The sequence below is a fragment of the Bos indicus x Bos taurus genome, chromosome 11, assembly GCF_003369695.1.
Source record: "Bos indicus x Bos taurus breed Angus x Brahman F1 hybrid chromosome 11, Bos_hybrid_MaternalHap_v2.0, whole genome shotgun sequence".
NCBI classification, from domain to species: Eukaryota; Metazoa; Chordata; class Mammalia; order Artiodactyla; family Bovidae; genus Bos; species Bos indicus x Bos taurus.
Genome location: NC_040086.1, coordinates 93,179,675 through 93,206,339, shown reverse-complemented (window position 1 = coordinate 93,206,339; position 26,665 = coordinate 93,179,675). Strand labels below are relative to the sequence as shown.

General features: G+C 37.0%; 1 protein-coding gene across 5 annotated transcripts in view; it reads left to right on the top strand.

Annotated features, from left to right (window-relative positions):
• Positions 1-200: 200 nt before the first annotated feature.
• The window catches only part of RC3H2 (ring finger and CCCH-type domains 2), a 59,731-nt gene continuing 33,266 nt past the window's right edge, over positions 201-26,665 (top strand). Inside the window, exons 1-5 of one of the 5 annotated variants that reach the window (XM_027556200.1) lie at positions 201-465; positions 6,955-7,252; positions 9,819-9,936; positions 12,537-12,770; positions 21,625-21,800. In XM_027556200.1, the coding sequence (XP_027412001.1) occupies positions 7,022-7,252; positions 9,819-9,936; positions 12,537-12,770; positions 21,625-21,800 (759 nt within the window). In that variant the 5' untranslated portion in view covers positions 201-465; positions 6,955-7,021. The remainder of the gene's footprint in view (positions 466-6,954; positions 7,253-9,818; positions 9,937-12,536; positions 12,771-21,624; positions 21,801-26,665) is intronic. The other 4 variants (XM_027556202.1, XM_027556204.1, XM_027556201.1 and 1 more) reach the window with 4 other exon arrangements.

The following is a 26,665-nucleotide window of genomic DNA, read 5'->3' as shown; positions in this document are numbered from 1 at the left end:
CCCCTTTGGCTTGCCAGGTCTGCTAACAACACCTCCCACAGTCCTCCAGGGTTCCCTGGTCACGTGATAGGGGTGGTTCAGTCGACAAGAGGAAAGCGGATGCGCAGTCCAGGTGGCGGGGGTTGCTACACTTCTCTTCCACCTCCCCAACTCCCGGTCATGTGTGATCTCGCGTGAGGTGGGGAGTATCTTCTCGCGAGAGCTAGGTCGGGATCCCTCCAGGTCCGCCTCCGTGGTGAGGAGGGGGAGGAGGAGAAGGAGGCGGAGGCGGAGGGAGGAGGAGGAGGCCCCGTCGCGGCCTCCGCCGCCGCCAACGGGGCTGTCCCTGTAGCTCCCGATGGAGTTTGAGGCCGTGAAGCCGCCGCCGAGCTCTGCCCCGGCGAGACGAGGCGCCTCCGTCGCCGAGCCGCGCGGTCGCGGGGCCCCCGGGAGCGGCCCTTAGCGACCCCACCCGGGCCCCCTCAGGTAGGGCGGGGGCGGGCACGATGCGGCTCGGGCCCCAGCCCGGGTCTTCGGTCCCCGGCGGTCGGGCGGGAGACTGGTCTCAACCCGTGGCCTCTGTGTTGTTGTCTCCGGTGCTCCGAGGGTTGGTAACTGAGGGCCGCACCTGACACCCGAACGGGGCCCGGAGTCTTGGGCAGGAGGAGGCCCTTCGCCCCGGTAGGGCTTTTTAGTACCGAGCGCCTGGCGCAAATGGCCACCTCCCGTCGACAGCGGCCGGGGGGACGCTTCAGCCCCTAAGGAACCCATCCAAGCAAAGGGCAGGCTTCCCTCTCCCTTTCTACACCAGTTAGTAAGAGTGGGGTTGGAGGTGGTCCTCGAAACCAAGTCCTCTCCTATCTTTTCGGCTCTCTGCCCTGGGGCTTCCCGAGATGCAGGGATGGTGGAAGCGACTGAGTGTTAAATAGGGACCCCGGCCAAACAATGCCCTGGGAGGGCTTAACCTCCTGGGAGGGAGAGGGCCGGACCTAAGTGGTTGCAGAGTGGTGGTGACGGAGCAATGGCATGAAACAGCCAGGGAATTCTGCTATGGTTTTCTTCTTGCCCTGTTTCATTTTTCCTTCTTGGGGAAGCCTGTTAAGGAGACTCTTCCACCATCTTAGAAGAATGGTAGAAAGCATCTTTGTTTCTCAGAAGCAGCTCTACTTTTCTCTCTTCTTAGCTTTCAGGAAGGGAGAAGATGGGGGTAGGTAGCTGTCATTTCCATCCTTGGAATCACAGAACAGTTTAAGATACCGGCAGACAGAACCTTGACATCAAAATAGTCTCAAGTAATCACTGACATAAAGTAGATCTCATTTCATGATCCCTACCCTCCTTTTTTTTTTTTTTTAAATAACCACCTAGGTTCCCTTTTAATTCCTACTCTCCCCTTAGCTAGGCCCCTTCTTTTTAATTCCTATTCTCCTCCCACTAGCTGTGATTAGAATGACTTTGTATCCCAAATAAAGTGTTTAAGTAATCTTTTTTCCATTTTTGTATTTGTCAAACTTGAAGTTCCGGTAGGAACTTTTGATTAACCTGAGAAAGTTAATGTTGCTACACTAAATTGATACACTCAAAAGCAGAGAAAGAAAGATTTTAGGTAGCTTTTGTGCAGCCTGTTTATAGTTAAGCATAGAAATTTAGTTGTGGGTTCTTGAAACAGTAAGACAAGTTCATGGATTTTTAAAAATCTGCTTAAAGAGCTACACCACTGTTTTAGCATAACATCCTTTTCTTATGTTGTTTACTTCCACATTCAGTTCTTGAAGAAGTCGATGCCATTACATCCTGTCAAAGACCATCTTTCAGTATTGCCATTTTTGTTGATTTGGAAATTGACCTTTTCCAAATTTTTAGAGTTTGGAAACTAGCTGGAAGGATAACACATTAAACATATATTTTAGACATGTTTAGAAAAAGCAGATGTTATAATTCAAATTTGCACCTATTTGAGAACTTAATTGCAGTCATATTCGTTAGTGGATTCTTTGAGTTATTCTTGATCTGTTATTACTGTTGGCTTAACCTGACATGTAAGACTTATGTCCTTTGTTCATATGTCTTGATTATTTCACTTTGTGCTTTTGTAATTTGCTGTGTATTCCAGTTTGAGAAAGTTAAAAAAAAATTCTTTTGGGAGGGAAAGCATTTTTGTTTCCATGCAATTTTATATTCAGGAATAAAACTTGCATTGTATGCAATATCAAAGAAGGCTAAATAAACTTACAATCAGATCTCATTATAATAAGTACTTGTTTATAGTTTTGTTTGAAATAGATTAAAGTTTCATTTTCTGTTGATGGGAAAATGGAAGCATGTAGTAAAATAAAGCTAGCTGAAAATTTAAAATAATGTTGTAAACCTAGCTTCATAAATATTAAGTAACATCTTTATGATCCTCAAGTTTTTTAGTTTTATGAAAACCTTCCTAAGTGTAGATATCGCTTTAATCTCACATTTTTGATAAAAGTTAGTTTTGATTATTACTTTGTAATTGTAAATACTCTACAGTTGCACTGTCCAATACTAGCTACATGTGGCACTTAAGTACCTGAAATGTGGCTGGTGTGAATTGAGATGTGCCATAAATGTAAAATACATATTATGTTTTGAGACTTAGTCCAAAAAATAAAAAGAATTTATAATTTCTTACATTGATTACATGTTGAAATGATATTTTGGATAAATTGGGTTAAGCAAATTATCATTAAAATTAATTTCACGTGTTTTTCCCTGCCTTATTGTGACTACTAGATATTTTAAGTTACTTGTGACTCACATTATATTTCTACTGGACAGTACTGTTCTAGAATATCCCTACTCTTCCAAGAAATAAATCATCTGAATAGAAGTAGACACATGAAAGCCAAAAATTTCCTGGTAGATTATCTTCTTAGAATCAGAATAACCCAAAGGCTAAAGACTTTGATGATATGACGAGTAAAGTTATCCAGTGGTCATTGTTTAATAGCCATAAGTGAGTAAGTTCTGTCACAAGAAAGTATTTTTCAAGTTGTCATGACTAAAGTAGTAAAACTTTATTGGTTATATTAATTAAAATAGAAAATTATGCCTTTACTGTTCTAATAGAAGGAATTGAAAGTGAAATATCATACTTATTAAAAAACTGAGTTCAACAACAATGGATTTTAGAAGTAAAACTTGGGTCATGTCTTTTCTAACATACACTAAAGCACATATAATAGCAGTCTTTAAAATGGTAATACAGTTCCTTTTTTCCAGTCCTTTTCGTATGTTTGAATGCTGAGTTTTAGAATTTAGAGATTATTTTCATTGGTTTTGTTAGTTTTATAGAGTAAGATCTAAATTGTACCTATGATGCTTTAAATATAATTTTTTAAGTCCAGAACTACTGTTTTTAAGGTTTCTGAATTGAGAAGTGCTATTACAGTCCATTAAAGTAGCTTGAATTTCTCACATGGGTGAACTAAAATGAAAACAATGAATGTTTTAATTAACATATCTGAGCCCTAATGTTTACATCTTCATAAAGAGAATTGTAAAATGCTTTATTTTTTTATTATACAGTAGTGAATGAGGCATAAACCTTAACCTGGTATTTTAAAATCAAGTTTCGTAGTCCTGGACTACTTGCATAATAACATGGTAGACTAGTTAACAGAAAATGAAAGTACTTAGCTGATAAACAGTTTGCTTTTAATAAAGCAGTTTCTAATTTGCATCATATAAGAGATGTCTATTATTCTTCCTTTTTTATAAGTTTGTATTCATAGCAAGGAACTTATAGCCTGAAAACTTACTTGAGTAAAAATCCGTTTAAGGTCTCTCTTAGTGTTTCTCACTCCTAGGCTTTATCTTGTTATTCTTCTTCAGTTTTAGTAACTGAAATTACTTAATACAAATAGTTTAATTTGAATTTAACTTGTTTTTCTTAAGTAGTCCCTTTATATATCTAGAGGTATGGGCTTTTAAAGCTATTTTATCTCAATTTGAGGTGTTTGGGGAGTATCTTTAGGATGGATACTTACTTTACTATTAAATATAAATGTTATTAGCAATTTAAATTTCCACAGATTCAAATAAATTGCTATGTATATCTTAGTTTGCATTGGTTCATTTAGATACTTTTTAAAAATAAATTATAAAAACAGTAGGCTTTTTATCATTTTTGATAATTATAAAAATATTTTCTAGGTAGACATTTACTAAGTGCTTTTGAAAGGAATGAAAAGCCAATTTTGTCATCACTAAACATTTTAGTGTTTTAGACAAAATTTTGTCTATTGTAATCGAGACATCTAGAATATATTTACAGTGGTACTGAGGAAAAACATTTTAAAAGGTCAAATCATTTCTTATAAGGAAAGTTCAGTTTTAATTTTTCTGTCAGAAAGAATCTGACACGTAACAGAAGGAGAATTTGGCATATTTTTTTCTTTTTCTTTCAAAGATACTAATTTGATTTCTACCAGAAATTAAATTTCTCAGTATTATATAAAAACATTTGGTGTTCTTAAACCTAGTAACACATATGGGATATTATAAAACTATAAAGTGTATTCTGGAATAATTTGAAACACTTCAAAATTAGTAGGTGAAAATATGCAAGATGGCATTGTTATGTTCAGTTCAAACTTAATGGCTTTTCACCCCCCCCCACCATTAACTTTAATGTAAAGCATTTCAGGATAATCTTGGAAAACTAAATAAGGAAAGAGTATTTGCTGCTAGTTTCCTATTACCCAGTGGCCCATGATACCCTAACCCACAGAATTAGCATTTCCAAACAGGTGGCCATTATGAAAAAAATAGATGCGGTGTCTTGCTTTGGTAAACATTTTATCAGTTCAAGTTATTAGCTAGATTAGGACTCTCAGTACTAGATTTAACATAAAATTCATCCTCCCTTACAGGCCTTTTCCATGTACAATTCCACAGTCCAGAACTGAACATTAAAAATGTTGACTAGTTTCAAGGTGTGATGTGTTCACCTGCTTAGTCTTCATCTCTCAAGTTGAAAGCAAACTGTTTTTCAGGTTGATGACATTGATAGATGTGGAAATGTGAGAGTGTAATGTGTAAAATAAATATAACTTGCATGATTTGGCTAGTTTGAAAATAAAGTTATTAGATACTTTACATTGGAGCTATTTGAGGAAAAGTTTGTGTAGGGGGCTTTTTACTCAGCAACTTCGGTCTTCCATTTTTACCAAGATACATTTTAAAACCTTAGTTTTTTTGAACATAAAAGGCACAATAAAGATTAATAGAATACTTCATTTGGGCGTGAGGTTATTTGAGAATCAGTTACATACTTTTCTATCCTGAATCTTATTGCATTTTTAAATATACAATTTCTGTGGTACTCATATATTTGTGTTGGTAAACATTCTTATGAAATGAAAGTATTGGCTGTTTAATTGCCCTAAATACCTAGATTTCTTGTTCACCAGAGAGCCTCTGTCAGACTTATGTAAGTTTTGAATTGGAAGATGCAGAAAATTTGTGAATGTAGTGTTCAAGTTAGATATCTAAAGATTTTAAGTTAGATGTTTTGATACTGGATAGTTTAGTTTATTAAAAATTATAGAGCATTTTAATCTTAGGAATAAGAAAAGAAGAATCACTGTCATTTTTTTTCCCCATGTACCTTTTAATCATATGTATATATAAAGATAGAAATTTTTGCAGTCGACCCTTGAATCATGTTGGGATTAATCCACATATAAATTATATTTGTCCATCCTATCCTTGGTTCTTCTGCATCTGTGGATTTAGTCAACGATGTACTATGTAGTACTGAGGTTTTACCGTTGAAAAATACCTATGTGTAAGTGGACCTGGGTAGTTCAAGCCTGTGTTGTTCAAGGGTCAACTGTATTTTGCTGGTTTTCTACTTAGAATTATTAGATAAGAATATTATTTTATTCTTCTACATCTTGCTCCCTGGACCTGATGGTTTTTGATTTTGTATGTGTGTGTATGTGTGTGTGTGTATCACTGAATGGTAGGTTTTGTCAAAAATATTATAGGGAACTACATTCAATTCACCAGACTTCCCTGGTGGCTCACAGACAGTAAAGCATTTGCCTGCAATGCAGGAGACCTGGGTTCAATCCCTGGGTTGGGAAGATTCCCTGGAGAAGGAAATGGCAACCCACTGCAGTATTCTTGCCTGAAAAATTCTATGGACGACGGAGCTTGGAAGGCTACAGTCCATGGGGTCGCAAAGAGTCGGACATGACTGAGCCACTTCATTTCACTTCACATTTGATTCAAGATTTGTCATTTCCTCTTTTCTTTCTTTTTTTTTTAACTTTGGTACTCTTATTTTAAGGTTGGCATTATTCATTTGTGGACAAATAACTGTCATTACAGTTTTCTTTCATATTTTTTAGTGCCTTAGCCTCATAGTGAAGTCCTTACCAGAGAGTTCCTCTTTTGTGACGCTGCCAACTTGAATCCTCACTGATTTGGTCATTCAGGTGTCACAGCTGTCCTTCACTCCTGACTCATCGTGATTTTGTTTGGATCTCTACTTCCAGAGTTCACTAACTCTTGGATCATAATACGTTTGGTGGTAGTAGATATCCAAGGGAAACACTTAAAAAAATTAATTGTAAAAATTCTAAAATTGTAAAATTTCATTTTTACAAAATGAAATTCTAAAAATGAAATTGTATTAATAGAAAGTTAATCTGCTTATTTGATGTGGTGTTTAAGAAAAATACATGGAAGCTTTGATGAGCATCTGATACAAATACGTTTAGTTGAAAGGAACACTGTTAGGATATTGTTTCTAGCCACAAAGTTTTCAGAAATTTAATTAATCCAGCAAATAGACTTAAAGAAAAGATGTTAAAAGTGTATAGAATTGTTCAGAAGTGTTTTTTTACGTTTTGAAGCTGTGATGGTTGACTTAAGCAGTTAACCCTTGAAAGGTGAATGATGAATATGTGGTTAATTCTTACTTTTGTCCATTTCCAGCTTACAAAACACTACACAGCAAAATAATGATCTGCTAGACTGCTAACCCGAGCATCCAGCTTCCACAATGCCTGTGCAGGCAGCTCAATGGACAGAATTTCTGTCCTGTCCAATCTGCTATAATGAATTTGATGAGAACGTGCACAAACCCATCAGTTTAGGTTGTTCACACACTGTTTGTAAGACCTGCTTGAATAAACTTCACCGAAAAGCTTGTCCTTTTGACCAGACTGCCATCAACACAGACATTGATGTGCTTCCTGTCAACTTCGCACTTCTCCAGTTAGTTGGAGCCCAGGTAACCTTTCAGGATTTTACTTATTTGAAATAAGTAATAATTATAGAACTTTGTTCATTATGGGATACAAAATATGTTTAGGGATATTCAAGGCATAAAAAATATTCCACATACCTGATTTGCATTATTCCATAAAAGATTTTCTTTAGATAATGTCATAAATCTTTATGCAAAACTAGAAATTCCATTTAGTTATATATGTCTTTGTATTCACTACTGTGTCAACACTACTTATGTTTTTAAGTGATTTTGGTGGATAAGAAACATTTTTGTATAAGCATGTATAAATATTTAGTCATTAGGTGATATGAAAATGAATATAATCAAAGCTTTAGCCAGAGATCAACCATCTAGATAGAACCCTTAAGTGGAGGTTTTTTGATTTTCCTTAAAACTTCACTTGACTTTTAGGATGATGTTATAATAAGAAAATAGATCTATATAGATATGTATACATATATAAGATGGATATATAGAAAACTAATTTTTAGAGTGTCAGTAACAAATTCTGCAGTTTCTGGTTATGTGCATATGCTATAAAAATAACATTTCTTATTATTTTATTGAATCAGCAAGACCCTAGATTTACAATAATTTCTATTGAATAAGGGCTTACTTTGTTTTAGGTATGCTGGTAAACAGTCCACATCTATTATTATCTTGTCATAGCTCTTCAGGTAGTTATTATCCCCATTTTACAGGTGAGGAGGAAAATGAAATTCTGTACATCATGTACTACATATTTTAATACTACAATTTTAGTACTGCATATGAAAGCAAGAAAGTAAGGATTTTTCTGATTAATCACTTCTTAGAAAATTCAGTGAATTAAAATACTCCATTCTTTTAGTGTCTTGATACTTGAGGTTTTTCTTTTAAAGCAATTTCTTTTCACTGTTTATAATCCAGTTAGGCTGTGAAATCAAGACAAGTCTATATTCAACAATGTGTCATAATTTAGCAATTTTTTTCTTAAGGGTGCGTCAAATAATGGTGTCTCTTGCAGGTAGTGGCGTCTTAGATCCAATAATACAATACTGTAGATTATTTGTAATAATACTAAGCTATCATTTATTTAGCATCTGCTATAGATCAGGTGGAGCTTCCCTGGTAAAGAATCTACCTGCAATTCAGGAGACCCGATTCAATTCCTGGGTTGGGAAGTTCCCCTGGGGAAGGGATAGGCTATCCACTCCAGTATTCTTGGGCTTCCTTGCTGGCTCAGATGGTACCCGCCTGCAGTGTGGGAGACCTGGATTCGATCCCTAGGTTGTGAAGATCCTCTGGAGGAGGGCATGGTAACCCACTCCAGTATTCTTGCCTAAAGGATCCCCATGGACAGAGGGGCCTGGTGGGCTACAGTGCATGGGGTTGCAAAGAGTTGGACATGAGTGAGCGACTAAGCACACAGCACATAGGTCAGACATAGTGTTTTTCTTTTACTTAAAAATGTTCTCTCAGTTGGTCCTTAAATTATCTTGCAGGTCTTTACGTAGCTTGCATTACCTTTTCAGCCTCAGCTCCTGTACTATCCTCAGTCTTTCTGCTTAAGCCGCTCTGGCCTGCTAACCAATTGTTAGCTACACCAAACATACTCCCACCTGAGGGCTTTTGCACTGAGTGCTGTTTTGACTAAGATACTCATTTCTTTATTCACATGTCAAGATTCACAAGGAAGCCTATCCTGACCACCCTTGTTCAAATTGCAGTCCCCCTCCAATACTCTCAAATCCCCCTTACCTTTGCTGTATAATTTTTACTGATCATCTTCTATCATGCTATTTAATTGTTTTTATTTATCAGCCATGTGTTCTCTTTACTAGAATGTAAGCTATGGCAAGAAATGTTTTGCCTGTTTTGCTCACTGATAGATGCCTAGTGCCTAAAACTGCTTGGCACATGGTAAGCACTCCGTGAATATCAATACTTGTTGGATTAAACTGAGTTTTGAGATGGCACAATTAGATAGGGATTTTCATCTTCATATTGCAGGTAGAGAAACCATGACTTGGAACAGTTAAATAATTTATTAAAGATTACTTGTAGAAATTGAAGAGCTGCCCAATATTTTACCCAAACTTTGACCTTGCATTTAGAACAAGGTGGGGCAGATCATAAAAATTATAGTAAGTAAGTTATATGGGAAGAAGGTGTTAAGGGGGAAATGTTCTCCCTTTTTACCTACTTTTTATTTTGAAATGCTTTTTTTTTTTTAATTGCAAGAAGCAGTACACAGAGAACCTGTATGACTTTCTGTAGCCTCTCCTAATGTTAGCACTTTTCTGAGTTATAGCATTGTTATCCCCAAGGAATAACATGGATACAGTACAATTAGTTACCACCTTTTTTTCCCTCTTAGTAATTCACCCAATCCATACTGTTAAGTATGATATCTTTGGTTCTTAGAAAGCAGTTTGGCTAGGTACTTGGCTTTAATTTTACTTAAACTTGTTTGATGTATTGTGTCTGTATTAGAAGTTCATACTCAATAAGATTATCATCAAATGTAAATTTAACAATTGCATGAATTAGATGAATGTATTTCTTCATTCTTTTTTGTTTTTAGGTACCAGATCATCAGTCAGTAAAGTTAAGTAATTTAGGTGAGAACAAACACTATGAGGTTGCAAAGAAATGTGTTGAAGATTTGGCGCTCTACTTAAAACCACTAAGTGGAGGTAAAGGTAAGTATTTTTGTGGGTGAGTAGGCCTTGGTAATACATTACCTTTGAAATACTTGGTGTTGATACCCTATTAAATAATTTTTAGTTTTGAAAAATGAGATTGTTTGGAGAGATCATGGATGTCTTTTTGATTGAGAACATTATATATATTTTTGGAGATAGTATTGCTATTAATTTAAGAATTCATCAGATATGTTGAGATTTATACATTGTTTATGTTAAACTAATGTTGCTATAGCAGAATATTAGCTTTAATGAATCCTACTAAGACAATTTCATGTATTTATTCAGTCATTTATTAAATTTTAGGAGCACCTGCAGTGGCTAGGGTCTTCCTGGACCCCACAGTCCATTGATTAGATGGGGAAAGAAGTTCAGTAAGTGCTGTGACAGAAATGGAATTCTATTTTATCACTGCATCTTCAGTAACTAGCAGGTCATAAATGTAATACAAAGTTGAGTGAATGAATTAATGAAATATTTATTTTGCATGTGCTCTATGTTTTGCACTGTTGGATATTTTGGACATAGTGACTTCCTTGAGAAGTATATCCTGTCTACCTCATTCATTCATGGAGCAGATACTTAAAGAGCATGTACTCAGTACCAGGCACTTATAAAAACATTTAGTAAAAATGTCTGCCCTTATAGCACTAATGTTTTGGAAAAAGAAAGTATAATAAACAAAAAGCATAATAAAAACATTGAATAGTATGTTATAAATGATATTTGCTGTTGAAAGAAAACAGTACAGTTAAGTGGATCAGAAATGTCAGAGTGAGGGGAAAAGGGTGGGTTGCAATTTTAAACAAGGTAATTAGTGTGGACCTTGTTAAGATGGTAGCTTCTGAACTTGAGATGAAAGAGATGAAGCAGTTAACCATGTCGGTTCCTGGGAAAAGACTGTTCCAGGCAGAGGAAATAGCAAAGTCCCCAAGACATGCGTATTGTCTTCAAAGAACAACAATAGGAAAGTGTGCTTGGAGCAGAGTGTGTGAGGGTATGGGGTAGACGAAAAGAAATGGTGAGACCAGATGATGTACAGACTTGCAGCCCTTTTTAAAGACTTGAGCTTTTACTCTGAGTGAAATTGGGGAATTACTCTAGGGTTTTGAGCAGAGAAGTGACATGATCTGACTAATGGTGAAAGGGTCACCCTAGCTGCTCTGTTGAGAATTCAGTGCAGAAGGGCAGGGTTGGGACCAGGGTATTGGTTAATAGGCTAATGGGACAGGGTTAGTAGCAGTGGAGGTAGTGGAAAGTAGGTAGTCTGGATGATTTTTGAGGTAGAGTCAGAAGGATTTCCTAAATTATTGGATGAGGGGCATGAGAAAAAGATCTGAGTCAAGTGTGATTCTTGAGTTTTGGGGCCTGAGCACCTGGAAAGAGAGGTTACCATCAACTTAGACAAGGATGCAGGTCAGTCAGGTTTAGGTAAGGAGATCAAGAGTTCAGTCTTAGTTATGTTGAATTTGGTTATATCAAATCTTCACTTGGATGCTATTGGGTAACCGGTAAATGTACGTTAAGGACTAGGTATAGGAGCTGTAATTTTGGGGAGTCATTAGCATAAATAGTATTTAAACCAATAAGACTGAATGAGATCACATAAGTAGTGATATAGAAAACAAGAACTGGGTCCTAGGCCGTTTAACATTAAGAAGTCAAGAAGAAAAGTTGAGATCAGCAAAGAAGACTGGAAAAGATGAAGGAGGGAAAAAATAAGAGAAAGTGGTGTTCTGGAAGCCAAATAAAGAATGTTTTTAAAGGAGTTAGGAGTGATCTGTGTTGAGTCCTGTTGAAAGGTTAAATAAGGTAAGGATTGAGAATTGACCCCTGATGTAGCAAGGTGGAGGTAAGTCTTGTCATGAGGAGCAGTTTCAGTCACGTGATGGTGGCACAGACATGATTGGAGTAGGTTTTAAAGATTGTAAACCAAGGATTTGGAGATTGTGAATATAGGCAACACTAGAGGATTTGCTACAAAACGGAGGAAAGGGTGCAGAGGGGTAGTAAAGGGATGAATACAAAGATTTGTTTTTAAGATGTATAAAATAACAGCATGCTGTTCTTACTGTATGTTGATGCAAATGATCAAGTAGAAAGGGAACAACTGATGTAGGAGAGAGGGAAGAATTGCTGAAGCAGTATCTTTTAGTTGAAAAGGGAATTGGATTTAAGATCTTGTCCTGGAGCTGTGTTCTAAATGTCTTGTGTACAGTAAAACAAAACGGTTGTTAATTGTTACTTTTAGATTTAACTTTTCATTTATTTATCTCCAAATTTATCTTCAATGGTTTTAGTTAAGATGAAGAATAGACTTAAAAAAACCCAAATTGCTGTCTTTTGTGGGACACATATAACCCAGAGAACAGGATACCCAAATAAAATTTGAGGTAATTAAAATTTAGACTCCAGTTACCACAGAATAGTAATAAACAGGGACAGAACACTGATTGTCAAAAAGTGAAAGTACCTTATAAGGAACTCATTAGGAATTGTGGCTTAATAGTTGAATACTAGGTATTTTTATTAAATAGATAATGAAATTGACTTTTTTATTTTAATTGAAAAAAACTGTAGTTTCCTTTTTCTTGAAGGTGTAGCTAGTTTGAACCAGAGTGCACTGAGCCGTCCAATGCAAAGGAAACTAGTGACACTTGTAAACTGTCAGCTGGTGGAGGAAGAAGGTCGTGTAAGAGCCATACGCGCAGCCCGTTCACTTGGAGAAAGGACTGTAACGGAGCTAATATTACAGCACCAGAACCCTCAGCAGTTGTCTGCCAACCTATGGGCTGCTGTCAGGGCTCGAGGATGCCAGTTTCTAGGGCCAGGTAAGATAGATCACTGTCTTATTGGCTATCAGGGCTAGAGGGTGCCAGTTTCTAGGAATAGGTGAGAATGCTCTGATTTATGGATACAAATTTTAACATAATGAAAGATAAACTTTTTTTTTTATTTTTATAATAACCACCCTACCTTGGGGTGCTTGACATGTTTGTTTTCGCTGCACTGGCTCTTGATTGCAGCAAATAGGCTTTCTCTAGTTGTAGCATACAGGCTTTTCTTGTGCAGCATGGGCTTAAGTTGCCCCACAGCATGTGGGATCTTAGTCCCTTGTCAGGGATCGAACCCATGTCCCCTGCACTGGAGAGTGGATTCTTAACCACTGGACTACCAGGAAAGTCCCAACTAGTTTTTATTGATCATAACTTATATGATGAACAGGGCTATAGTATCTTTGAATAAATTTCTTATTTAATTCTCAACAGTCTTTAAATGACACAGACCCAACTTTACAAATCAGAAAACTGAATTAGAGAGAGGCCTAATATTGCACACGTAGTAAGTAAAGGAAAAATAAACTTTCTTTTTATGAAGAAAATTAGAAGTTCATGATTGTCTTTAAAATTGGGAAACAGAAAAATGATTAGAAAAAATGAGAATCACCAGAGTTTTTGTAGTTACCATCAACTGCATTCTTTTTTTAAAAAATCTTTACCTATACCAAGGTTATCAGGTACTTTTCTGTGATATCGTATTGTTTTACCTTTCTGATTTAGAACTATATAGGCTATGAAGAATTTATTTGTGTGGATGAAACTTTTTAAATGGCATTGGGACTACTGGATAGACATGTGGAAAAACATAAAATTGGATGTATTTCTTTTTTTTTTTTTTGCATGAATGTATTTCTTATATTCCTTAGCTATATAAATTTTAAATAGGTTAGAAATACTAATGATTAAAAAATAAATTATAAGTAATAAAAACTTAAAACTCAGTATTCACAAAACTAAGATCTTGGCATCTAGCTACATCACTTCATGATAGATCGATGGGGAAAAAAATGGAAACAGTGACAGACTTTATTTTCTTGGGCTCCAAAATCACTGTGGATGGTGACTGCAGCCATGAAATTAAAAGATGCTTGTTCCTTGTAAAAAAAGCTTTGACAAACCTAGACAGTGTACTGAAAAGCAGAGACATCACTTAGCCGACAAAGGTCCATATAGTCAAAGCTCTGGTTTTTCCAGTAGTCACGTATGGATGACTGTGAGAGTTGGACCATGGCTGTGCATAAAAATTGATGCCTTCAAACCATGGTGCTGAGAAAGACTCTTGAGAGTCCCTTCGACAGCAGGGAGATCAAACTAGTTAATCCTAAAGGAGATCAACCCTGAATTGGAAGGACTGATGCTGAAACTGAAACTTCAATACTTTGGCCACCTGATGAGAAAAGCCAACTCAGTGGAAAAGACCCTGAACTGGGAAAGATTGAGGGCAGGAGGAGAATGGGATGACAGAGGATGAGATGGTTGGATGGCATCACCAATTCAGTGGACATGAGTTTGAACAAACTCTGGGAGATAGTGAAGGACAGGGAATCCTGATATGCTGCAGTCTGTGGGGTTAAAAAGAGTCAGGTGTAACTGAGTGACTCGACAACAACAAAAGTGAACATAAGAGTGAATTTCTTTATAACCTAGAAGTAGGAAACACTCTTTTCTTTGGCTCCAAATCCAGAAGCAATTAGAGAAAAGATTGATATTTGACTATATAATTTTTAAAAATTATATCATAATAAAGCCTCATAAGAAAAGTAAGATGAAAGATGATGCTATGAAACTGCTACACTGAATATGCCAGCAAATTTGGAAAATTTAGCAGTGGCCACAGGACTGGAAAATGTCAGTTTTCATTCCAATCCCAAAGAAAGGCAATGCCAAAGAATGCTCAAACTACCGCACAATTGCACTCATCTCACATGCTAGTAAAGTAATGCTCAAAATCCTCCAAGCCAGACTGCAGCAGTACGTGAACTGCGAACTTCCAGATATTCAAGCTGGTTTTAGAAAAGGCAGAGGAACCAGAGATCAAATTGCCAACATCCGCTGGATCATGGAAAAAGCAAGAGAGTTCCAGAAAAACATCTATTTCTGCTTTATTGACTATGCCAAAGCCTTTGACTGTGTGGATCACAATAAACTGTGGAAAATTCTGAAAGAGATGGGAATACCAGACCACCTGACCTGCCTCTTGAGAAAGTTATATGCAGGTCAAGAAGCAACAGTTAGAACTGGAACAGTTAGAACTGAACATGGAGCAACAGACTTGTTCCAAATAGGAAAAGGAGTACATCAAGGCTGTATATTGTCACCCTGCTTATTTAGCTTCTATGCAGAGTACATCATGAGAAACACTGGGCTGGAAGAAACACAAGCTGGAATCAAGATTGCCGGGAGAAACATCAGTAACCTCAGATATGCAGATGACACCACCCTTATGGCAGAAAGTGAAGAAGAACTCAAAAGCCTCTTGATGAAAGTGAAAGTGGAGAGTGAAAAAGTTGGCTTAAAGCTCAACATTCAGAAAACTAAGATCATGGCATCCGGTCCCATCACTTCATAGGAAATAGATGGGGAAACAGTGGAAACAGTGTCAGACTTTATATTGGGGGGCTCCAAAATCACTGCAGATGGTGACTGCAGCCATGAAATTAAAAGACGCTTACTCCTTGGAAGGAAAGTTATGACCAACCTAGATAGCATATTCAAAAGCAAAGACATTACTTTACCAACAAAGGTCCATCTAGTCAAGGCTATGGTTTTTCCACTGGTCATGTATGGATGTGAGATACATGTGAAGAAAGCTGAGTGCTGAAGAATTGATGCTTTTGAACTGTGGTGTTAGAGAAGAGTCTTGAGAGTCCCTTGGACTACAAGGAGATCCAACCAGTCCATTCTGAAGGAGATCATCCCTGGGATTTCTTTGGAAGGAATGATGCTAAAGCTGAAACTCTAGTACTCTGGCCACCTCATGCGCAGAGTTGACTCATTGGAAAAGATTCTGATGCTGGGAGGGATTGGGGGCAGGAGGAGAAGGGGACGACAGAGGATGAGATGGCTGGATGGCATCACTGACTCGATGGACGTGAGTTTGAGTGAACTCTGGGAGTTAGTGATGGACAGGGAGGCCTGGCATGCTGTGATTCATGGGGTCGCAAAGAGTTGGATACGACTGAGCGACTGAACTGAACTGAACTGAAGAAAATTAAAAAAAAAAAGAAACTTGGGGAAATATTTATATAATATCACGTACAAGGGGCTTATATAACTAATATATAATTGTGTTGTACGTAGTTGCTCAGTCATGTCTGACTCTGCAACACCATGAATTGTAGCCCGCCAGGTTCCTCTGTCCATGAGGAGGATTCTCCAGGCAAGAATATTGGAGTGGGCATGGGTTGCCATGCCCTCCTACAGGGGATCTTCCTTATCCAGGGATTGATCCCAGGTCTCCTGCATTGCAGGCAGATTCTTTACTGTCTGAGCCACCAGGAAAGCCCAATATATTTACTTGTAAAAAAACTCAGAAGAAATATACCAGCCACCCAATTAAAAAATTGACCAAAAATGCAGACAATTCAAGGGAAAAAGTAATGTAAATGGCCCTCAAACATATAAAAAGATACTCAGTATTTCTCATATTAAGAGAAATATACATTAAAATTACACTGAAATACCATTTCTCACCTGTCAGATTGGCCAGATTCAAAAGTCTGACAACTTTGTTGTCAAGCCTGTGGGAAAACAGGTACTTTCATCCAGTAATAGTGGGAATGCAAAGTGGGGCAAAGTATAGAGAGAGGAATTTGTCAGTATGTAGCAAAATCATCTGCACATCTACTCTTTGGCCCAGCAGTCCTTTTTCTAGCAATCTGTCGTATAAATATGGTGAAAAATATAGAATGCATAAATTTAATAAAGCACTATTTATAATAGCAGACATCTAGAATGAACTTGAAAGTCTGAATAGGAGACTGGCTTAGTAAACTGCTATCTATCTTTCCAGTGGATTGCCCTGCAACTGTTGAAAGGAATGAGGAAAATGTGTATAGTCTGCTGCCTATGATAATGTAATATACATTACGACAGAAAATAAGCAAGGTGCAGAATAATATGCTTATTGTAGGAAAGCAAATTTTTATCTCGAAAAGGAAGAAACAACCATTTTCAAATTATTTGTTTATATTTTTCAAAAGAACATTGGTAGGAAAAGTTACAACATAATAAACATGTAGTTAGGAAGAACAGAGGGAAACCAGACAGGACCAGAAGCTAGACCTCTCTCAGTGTACCTTGATTTGTACTTTGAACCTGTGTAAAGGTTTTATGTAATTTTAAAACAATTTTTAGTAAATATGAGTTTTAGAAATTTAAATAAAATGAATAGAACAAAAAAATGCCTAAAAACAAAAAGCTAAACATTATTTTGGCAGCATATTCATCAGGAATGAATTAATTCAGGTGACTTTAGAACACAGTGTTTTGATTTTTATATTCCTGGTGTGATATATAATAGATTATATTCACTAGTCTTACTGATATTGTTATTTTGAAATGAATTAGGATACAGCAAGTAAGTAGTTATATTAATGCCATCGGAAACAAAGATTTTTGACATTTAAAAAGAGATATAAGTATGAAATCAAAGAATTTATGTAAAAAGCCTGCATCCTTAAATTTTAATTGGCAAATAAGTACAGACTCATTTAATTTTCTTTTTCTAGAAAATAAGTATTTCCTAACTGTCCACTGTAAAGGCTTGAAAGGAATGAATAGCCATAGCACCCAGATAACATTTCATACTAAAAAGAAGTAGGGCTCTTTGAATAAATGTCTTATGCCAGTTCTAGGATAGAAAAAGTACAAGATGAGCCTGGGAAGTCTTGTGCTAGAAAGTAAAAAAGCTTTTAAAGACCGTCGGAATCTTGTCAAAAGGACACAGAATTTGAAAAGGCTCCCACTGGATAAAAGTGGGACAATTTGAACTTACAAATGAATAATGACTATAATGAATTAAAAAACATAAAATGTGTAAAAATCCGTGATCCTGTAATGTTAGTACAGAAAAAATTAATTGGTTATCTTTGTCAGTTACTACAACACCAACACATTATGCTAAAAATTGGAAAAGGAATAGAAAAAAATCAAGCATGCTTTTTCTGCCTTTTTAAGTTACTTTCAAGGACAGTTTCTCAGAATTTTGAGGGTAAGTTTTTCCTTTAGCAGAGTTCTAGCTAATAAATATAGGAAAAAAAATGTTAAAGTTAGAAAAATCACATCAGGTGAATTAATGGGTCTAGGTAAGAATTACTATTGGCTGTTAAAACCAATAGATGAAAGGTTGAAAGTGAAAGTGAAGTCGCTCAGTTGTGTCTGACTCTTTGTGACCCCGTGGACTGTAGGCCACCAGGCTCCTGCATCCATGTTATTTCCCAGGCAAGAATACTGGAGTGGGTTGCCATTTCCTTCTCCAGGGGATCTTCCCAACCCAGGGATCGAACACGGGTCTCCTGCATTGCAGGCAGACGCTTTAACCTCTGCGACACCAGGGAAGCCCAGATGAAAGGTTAGTAAATGCAAAAGGCCTGAACCCACTGATGAATCTTGATATTACTAAAAGTGAGACATCTAGGTCTTATATACCTATGTGATATACAAAATAAGAAGTATGCTTGCCCTGCCCAAAACCCCCAAAAGCTAAAATCTTATTCCAAATCTAATCAAGTCTCTAGTTTACATGAAATAAGGAGGATAAAGGCATACCATAAAAAAAAGTGCAAAATTAGCGAAATTGAGAATGTGGGATATTGTTTAGAAAAATGATTGTTTCTGCAACCAGTTATTTTGTTCTAATTGGGAGGGTGGGAGAGTGGTGAGAAACTAGTATAGATTTTTCTTGTTAAGCGTGAAGACATACAAATCAAAAGCTACGTATGGACTTTGGCTGCTTACTCAAAGAAACCAACTGTAAGAGGAAATTTTGAGACAGTGGGAGAAAATTCAGCATGGATTGGATATTAGATGATATCAAGGAAATATATTTCTTTTTTTAGACATGGTAATAGTGTTATGTTAATTTTTTAAGTGCTTACCTGTTAGAAATACATAATGAATTATTTAAGGATAAAGTGCTATGTTATCTTGGATTTACTTCAAACCACTCCAGCTAGAACAAACTAGAGAAGTGGATAAAGAGTAGATGAACCCTTACTGGCAGGAGCTGTATTAGGAATGCATGTTATTTCTACTTTTGTATATGTTTTATTTTACATAATACAAAGTTAAATTGAAAAATAATTTTGAAAATCCATAGAAAGTGAAAGTGAAGTCGCTTAGTTGTGTCTGACTCTTTGCAACCCCATGGACTGTAACCTGCCATGCTCCTCTGTCCATGGGATTTTCCAGGCAAGAGTACTGGAGTGGGTTGCCATTTCCTTCTCCAGAGAATCTTCCATATTTATATATAATTTGAGAATGCCGCCTGTGGATATTTCCTCATGTTTATTTACCTTATCTAAGAAGCACTAGGTGGTGTGTTGGTTTAGTCGCTAAATTGTCTCTGACTCTTGTGACCTCGTGGACTATAGCCAACTAGCCTCCTCTGTCCATGGGATTCTCCAGGAAGGATATGGAGTGGGTTGCCATTTCCTTCTCCAAATCTTCCTGACCCAGGGACCTGCATCCCCTGCATTGCAGGCAGATTCTTAACAGTGAGCCACCATGGAAGCCTAAGAAGCACTAGACTAGTTATCAAATATCCTGTGTTCTGAAACTCAATGACAAAAAGATAATAAATAGCACAGTTTAAAAATGGCCAAGGGCTTAAATAAATATTTCTACATAGAAGATACATAGATGGTGAAAAAGTCCATGAAAAGATGCTTAGTGTCATTAGTCATTAAAGAAATGCAAATCAGAATCACAGTGAGATACCATTTCATATCCACTAGGTTGTCTGTAATTTAAAAAGTGGAAAATAAAAGTGTTAATCGAGGATGTTAGGGAGCCCCTGTGGAAAAACAGTTTGGTGGTTCCACAGAAAGTTAAATGTAGAATTACCTTATGATCCAGCATTTCCACTCTTAGGTGTATACCCAAAGGAACTGAAAACAGGTATTCAAACTAGTATTTGTGCATGAATATTTATAGCAGTGTTACTCACAATAATCAAAAGATGGAAGCAATCCCATCAGTTTTTATGAATGGATAACCAATATGTGGTATATTTATAAATACTGTATTATTTAGCCATAGAAAGGATTGAAATACCAATACATACCACAATGTGGATGAACTTTGAAAATGTTATTTTAAGTGAAGGAAGTCAGGGAATAGGTCACATATTCTGCATACACAAATGTCAGTCCATAGAACCAGACATCAGGCTAGTAGTTGCTGGAGGCTGCAGGGGTCAGTGGTATGAGGAGTGACTGCTTAATGGTTATTGAGTTCCTGTCAGATAATGAAGATGTCTCTAGAACTAGATAGAGTTGATGGTTTTATACCATTGTGAATTGTTTACTTTAAAATGGTTAATTTTATGTTATATGAATTTTACCTCAATTTTTAAAAAGTCCTTGTTTCTAGTTATTATTTTGTTGCTTACTGATTGTGAAACTTGGCCTAGTCACTTAACTTTTCTGAGTCTTGATGTCCCACTTTGAAAAAGAAGGGATTTGATTTTTAATCTAGATTCTAGATGATCTTTCAGTTCCATTGTTTTCATTGAGAACCAGTATATTTTTACCAAAAAGTTACTAGAATAATGTAGAGAATTCCTTTGTACTCTTTATCCATATTCACTCATTTGTAATATTTTGCTATATTTGTTATATAGTTCACTTTCTCATCTTTTTGAACCATTTAAGAGTAGGTTGCCTATTTCATGCCTCCTTTACTGCTTACACTTAAGTCTTTTTTTAATTAAAAAGAATACATTCATCAAATTCAGAAAATTTAAATTTGTTAAAACTTATATTCCAGTTTTGTTGGTTATTCCAGAAATATCTTTTATGGCATTAATTTTTTTCATTTTATGATTGAGTCTAAGATGATGTCATGTATTTATTTGTCACAGCTGTTATGTGACATGCAGGGTCTTTATTCCTCTATCAGGGATTGAACCCATACCCTCTTCCGTGGAAACACAGAGTCTTAACTATTGGACTGCCAGGGAAGACACTGTCATACCTCTTTTTAGTCTTCTTTAACATAGTACCATTCTTCAGTCTTTCTTTGTCTAATGTTGCTATTCTTGAAGAATACAGGCAGTTATTTTATAGAATGTTCTTAATTTGGGGTTTTTTGATATCCCCTTATAATTAGATTCAGATTATACTTTTACCTCCCTGACTGGAAAGCAACACAAATTGATGCCTTTAGGTATTGCATCCAGTGGCTAATACCACTTTTAAATTATATACAAAATAATTCTGACAGGCAAAGCAACAGTCTCAAGCATAAAAAAATTACCATTTATTTTAAGACTACTGTGTGTCCTTCACATGTTATTTGTCAGAGTAGCTCTGTGAGTTTTATAAACAAGGGCCTTTTTCACTTCAACATTATGATTATCTAGTTGACTATTACAAAGCTATAGAGGATATATTTTGTTTAAAATCTGTTTACTTGTATTTTGATTGGTTGTTCAGTAGGACACGTCTTTTGCTTGATTACTTTCTAAGTAAACTATATTTATGTATGTATGATGTTCTCTTTTTGTGCTAAGTATTTGAGTACTAGAGATAATGAACCACTATAAACTAATATCCAAAGAAGACTGACAGATGTGATCTGCAGGGCTCCTCATTTATCATGAACTCATGTTCTTTTCTTATAGCTATGCAGGAAGAAGCTTTGAAGTTGGTGTTACTGGCATTAGAAGATGGTTCTGCTCTCTCAAGGAAAGTTCTGGTACTTTTTGTTGTGCAAAGACTAGAACCAAGATTTCCTCAGGCATCAAAAACAAGTATTGGTCATGTTGTGCAACTACTGTATCGAGCTTCTTGTTTTAAGGTAAGTAGCAAGCAACCATCTGAACATTGCATGCCTGGAATGGGTGTTACCTGGTCTAGAGGCCCCAGAAATAAAAGAGATAAAGGAGACTTTTCCTTCTGTATTTAATGCATCTGTTAACACTGTAGATGTATAATACTGCTATGCGTGGGTGTAAGAACACATAATGTGAAGGTGTCAGTAACACTATGAGGAAACAAGTTTGGTGAACTTGACTCTTGGAATAGTAAAAATGAACTGAAGAAGCCTAATTCATTTATATTTACCACCTTAAAAGAGAGTCGGGAACCATACTGAAAACTTAATAAAAGAAGGCAAATATTTTAACTTCCCCATTATTATTTTTATCTCTTTCTCTGTTGTGATTAGATTAAAGCCTTTAAACTGAAGGTAGCCCGTATGTTGTCCTGGGGACAACAGGAGAGTAAAAGTTGAGGATTGCCCACTGTGCATTTAGATAATAAGGTTTTTGTCAAAGAGGGTAGGGATGAACCCTAAGCTATTTCAAAATGTAGTTTCCTTGTCAGATAGGCTTATGGGTGATGACAGGTACTGAGAGACATGGAAAGAAGGCTGAATCCTTAAAGTTTTTGCATGATACAGGAATGTAAGTTGCTGGTGAGGTCTTGAGCAAAGGGACCACGTCTTGGAATAGAAAGGCCCATTGGCTTCTATAAAAGTAAAACTTCTGGATTTGAAACCAAGGCTTATTTAAGCTATTTTGCTGATTTTATAGCTCAAGAGTGATAACGATATAAGCAGAAAGAGGGATTTTTTTGTGTGTGCACTGCTTAGTATGAGGTAACAGGTTAATTGTTGATGAAAATATGTTCAAATGAGTTATCTTCACAAATGAGAGTTGGACACTCTCTGCCTGCTAGTTACAGTGGTTGATTGTGTCCTTAGGGAAACAACTGAAACCAATCTCTGGTTCTTCAAACAATGCTTTTGGCTAAGCGTCCAGATGACCGAGCTCATTTATCATCCTGAAGTGACCACCTAGGTTCTTACACTGTGCCTTACAGATTTAATGTTGTTCTTTTCCTCAACAGTATCATACAGATTTGTGGTTCATAATTGTCATACATTTACAACTGCTCCTAATACCTGACATTTGAATAACACTAAGTTTAGAAAGAGATTTCAGTATCATGCTCTCATTTCATCCTATGCTACTGCCCTATAGTTTAAAATGTTAAAAGCAGTGTTTTGGTGAATAAAAGGGTATCATGCTGACAGTTGCTGAAAGACCTCTCTCCAGGGACATTTACTCTAGTAAACTACTGTGAGTGAGTCAAGATATTTTCCTTGACTCTAGACTTAGAGACCTGAATTTTGGGCATTCCTCAGGAGCAGAATCACAAACGAGGTCACATACTACATGTTATCAATTTTATTAATTTGTAATTAGAAGTTCAGCTCTTAAATGACTTTAATTCTCATGTTGTAGGTATTTTCCAGTAGAAGATTATCAAACCTTTGCTTGCTTAGCATGAAGTCATAGCAAAGGGAGTTGATGATTCCAGTGTTTAATGCAGTGGTTCCAAAATGAAGATACACATCAGAATCACCTATGGGATTTTGCAGAGTGTACATACATTCCTGGTCCCATCCCTGGATATTTTATCTGATAACAAAAATACATGAGTGCAACTTGAACATTCATACATACTTTTTAATTATGTGGTCTTCGAAGCCACGGATTCTGATTACTTGAAATTGTAATTTTCAAAACTTCATGGGTGAGAAAAAAAAAAAAACAAACTTCATGGGTGATTCTGATACCTGTTATTAGAACTTGACTAGGCCAGGCTTTGCAAGCCGCCTATAATACATACATCTTTACAGTTCAGGTGGATAGATGTTCATACTACCCAAGAGCACCCTGTACCCTTGTGGTTGGATGAGTGTTAACCACCTTCTGGTTTTTTAGGTTTCTTTTTTGTATGTTTTAGATTAATAATTCTTCCTTTTGTTTCTTTAAGTATATTATTTTGAGATTTCGAAGTTATACTCTGCTCTTTCTTAAATTAAATGTAAGATCATGTTGATTAGAATTTTGGGTCCCATACTTTTCTATAATGTATATATTCTCAAAGAGAATTGTGAATTGATACTATTAAGTTAACTCTCAGATTGATTTCCCAGTCTTTATGTTCTAGAGGTCATATTACTGTTGTCTCCTGTGCCACCGGTAGCAATTGAAACAGCCAGTGAGGTGGTCTGGGGATATTTCCATTTTACTGATGAGGAAATCATCAATTTGAAGAGTTTGAACAATGTGCTCAGTCTTAAGTTTCAGAGCCTGTACTAGGCCTAGGTTGTCTGAATTCTAACCAAGTATCAGATTTCACATGGCCATTAGTAGATTTTATGGTTCAGGAATAAGTGTATTTTTTATTGTGAAAATTAACTAGCTACATACTTTTAGATAATTAGTTTCAGTAAGACATGTAAAACTCTACCTTTGAATTTGTTTTTTGTCACTTAAGTATAGATTAAAGCTGTAAAAATACCCTATGCTACGCTAACTCACTTCAGTCGTGTCCGACTCTGTGTGACCCCATAGACGGCAGCCACCAGGCTCCCCCGTCCCTGGGATTCTACAGGCGAGAACACTGGAGTGGGTTGCCATTTTGAAAGTGAAAAGTGAAAGAGAAGTCGCTCAGTCGTGTCCGACTCGTAGCGACCCCATGGACTGCAGCCTACCAAGGTCCTCCATCCATGGGATTTTCCAGGCAAGAGTACTGGAGTGGGGTGCCATTGCCTTCTCCGAAAAATACCCTAATAATCTTTATTGTGGTGGCAGGAAATTTCTCAATTTCTTAATCATCAACCGTAGTGCTCAGTTCAGTTCGTTTCAGTTCAGTCACTCAGTCGTGTCCGACTCTTTGCCACCCCATGAATCCCAGCACGCCAGGCCTCCCTGTCCATCACCAACTCCCGGAGTTCACCCAGACTCAACGTCCATCGAGTCAGTGATGCCATCCAGCCATCTCATCCTCTGTCGTCCCCTTCTCCTCCTGCCCCCAATCCCTCCCAGCATCAGAGTCTTTCCCAGTGAGTCAACTCTTCGAATGAGGTGGCCAAAGTACTGGAGTTTCAGCTTTAGCATCATTCCTTCCAAAGAAATCCCAGGGCTGATCTCCTTCAGAATGGACTGGTTGGATCTCCTTGCAGTCCAAGGGACTCTCAAGAGTCTTCTCCAGAATAACAGTTCAAAAGCATCAATTCTTCGGCGCTCAGCCTTCTTTACAGTCCAACTCTCACATCCATACATGACCACAGGAAAAACCATAGCCTTGACTAGACGGACCTTTGTTGGCAAAGTAATGTCTCTGCTTTTGAATATGCTATCTAGGTTGGTCATAACTTTCCTTCCAAGGAGTAAGTGTCTTTTAATTTCATGGCTGCAATCACCATCTGCAGTGATTTGGGAGCCCCCAAAAATAAAGTCTGACACTGTTTCCCCTGTTTCCCCATCTATTTCCCATGAAGTGATGGGACCGGATGCCATGATCTTTGCTTTCTGAATGTTGAGCTTTAATCCAACTTTTTCACTCTCCACTTTCACCTTCATCAAGAGGCTTTTGAGTTCCTCTTCACTTTCTGCCATAAGGGTGGTGGCATCTGCATATCTGAGGTTATTGATATTTCTCCTGGCAATCTTGATTCCAGCTTGTGCTTCTTCCAGCCCAGCGTTTCTCATGATGTACTCTGCATAGAAGTTAAATAAGCAGGGTGACAATATACAGCCTTGATGTACTCCTTTTCCTATTTGGAACAAGTCTGTTGTTCCATGTCCAGTTCAAACTGTTGCTTCTTGACCTGCATACAAATTTCTCAAGAGGCAGGTCAGGTGGTCAGGTATTCCCATCTCTTTCAGAATTTTCCACAGTTTATTGTGATCCACACAGTCAAGGGCTTTGGCATAGTCAGTAAAGCAGAAATAGATGTTTTTCTGGAATTCTCTTGCTTTTTCCATGATCCAGCAGATGTTGGCAATTTGATCTCTGGTTCTTCTGCCTTTTCTAAAACCAGCTTGAACATCAGGAAGTTCACGGTTCACATATTGCGGAAGCCTGGCTTGGAGAAATTTGAGCATTACTAGCATGTGAGATGAGTGCAATTGTGTGGTAGTTTGAGCATTCTTTGGCATTGCCTTTCTTTGGGATTGGAATGAAAACTGGAAATTGGAAAAAAATTGAAATTGGAAAAAAAATGTACATACTTTAATTAAAAAATATTGCTAAAAATGCTTACTGTCATCTGGGCCTTCAGCAAGCTTTAGTCTTTTTGTTGGTGGAGGGTCTTACATCATTGTTGATGACTGACTGACCAGGGCGGTACTTGCTGAAGGTTGGAGTGCCTGTTGCAATTTCTTAAAACAGCAGCACAGCTTGCCCCATGAATTGAGTCTTCCTTTCGCAGATAATTTCTCTGTGGCATCCAGTTTACCCACAGCAGAACCTCTTTCAGAATTGAAGTGGATTCTCTCAAACCTCGCTGCTGCTTTATCAACTAAACTTATGTACTTTTCTAAATCCTTTATTATCATCTCAACAATCTTCACAGCATCTTCACCAGGAATAGATTCTATCTCAAGAAACAACTTTCTTTGCTTATCTTTAAACAACTCCATTAAGGTTTTATTGTGAGATTACAATAATTCAGTCACATATTTAGGATCCACTTCAGTTCTTGTTCTTTTGCTTTTTCTACCATGTCTGCAGTTACTTCCTCCACTAAAGTCATAAGTCCTTCAGAGTCATCCATGAGAGCTGAAATCTTCTAAGTTCCTGTTAATGTTGATATTTTAACCTATGCCCATGAATCACAAATGTTCTTAGTGGCATCTAGAATGC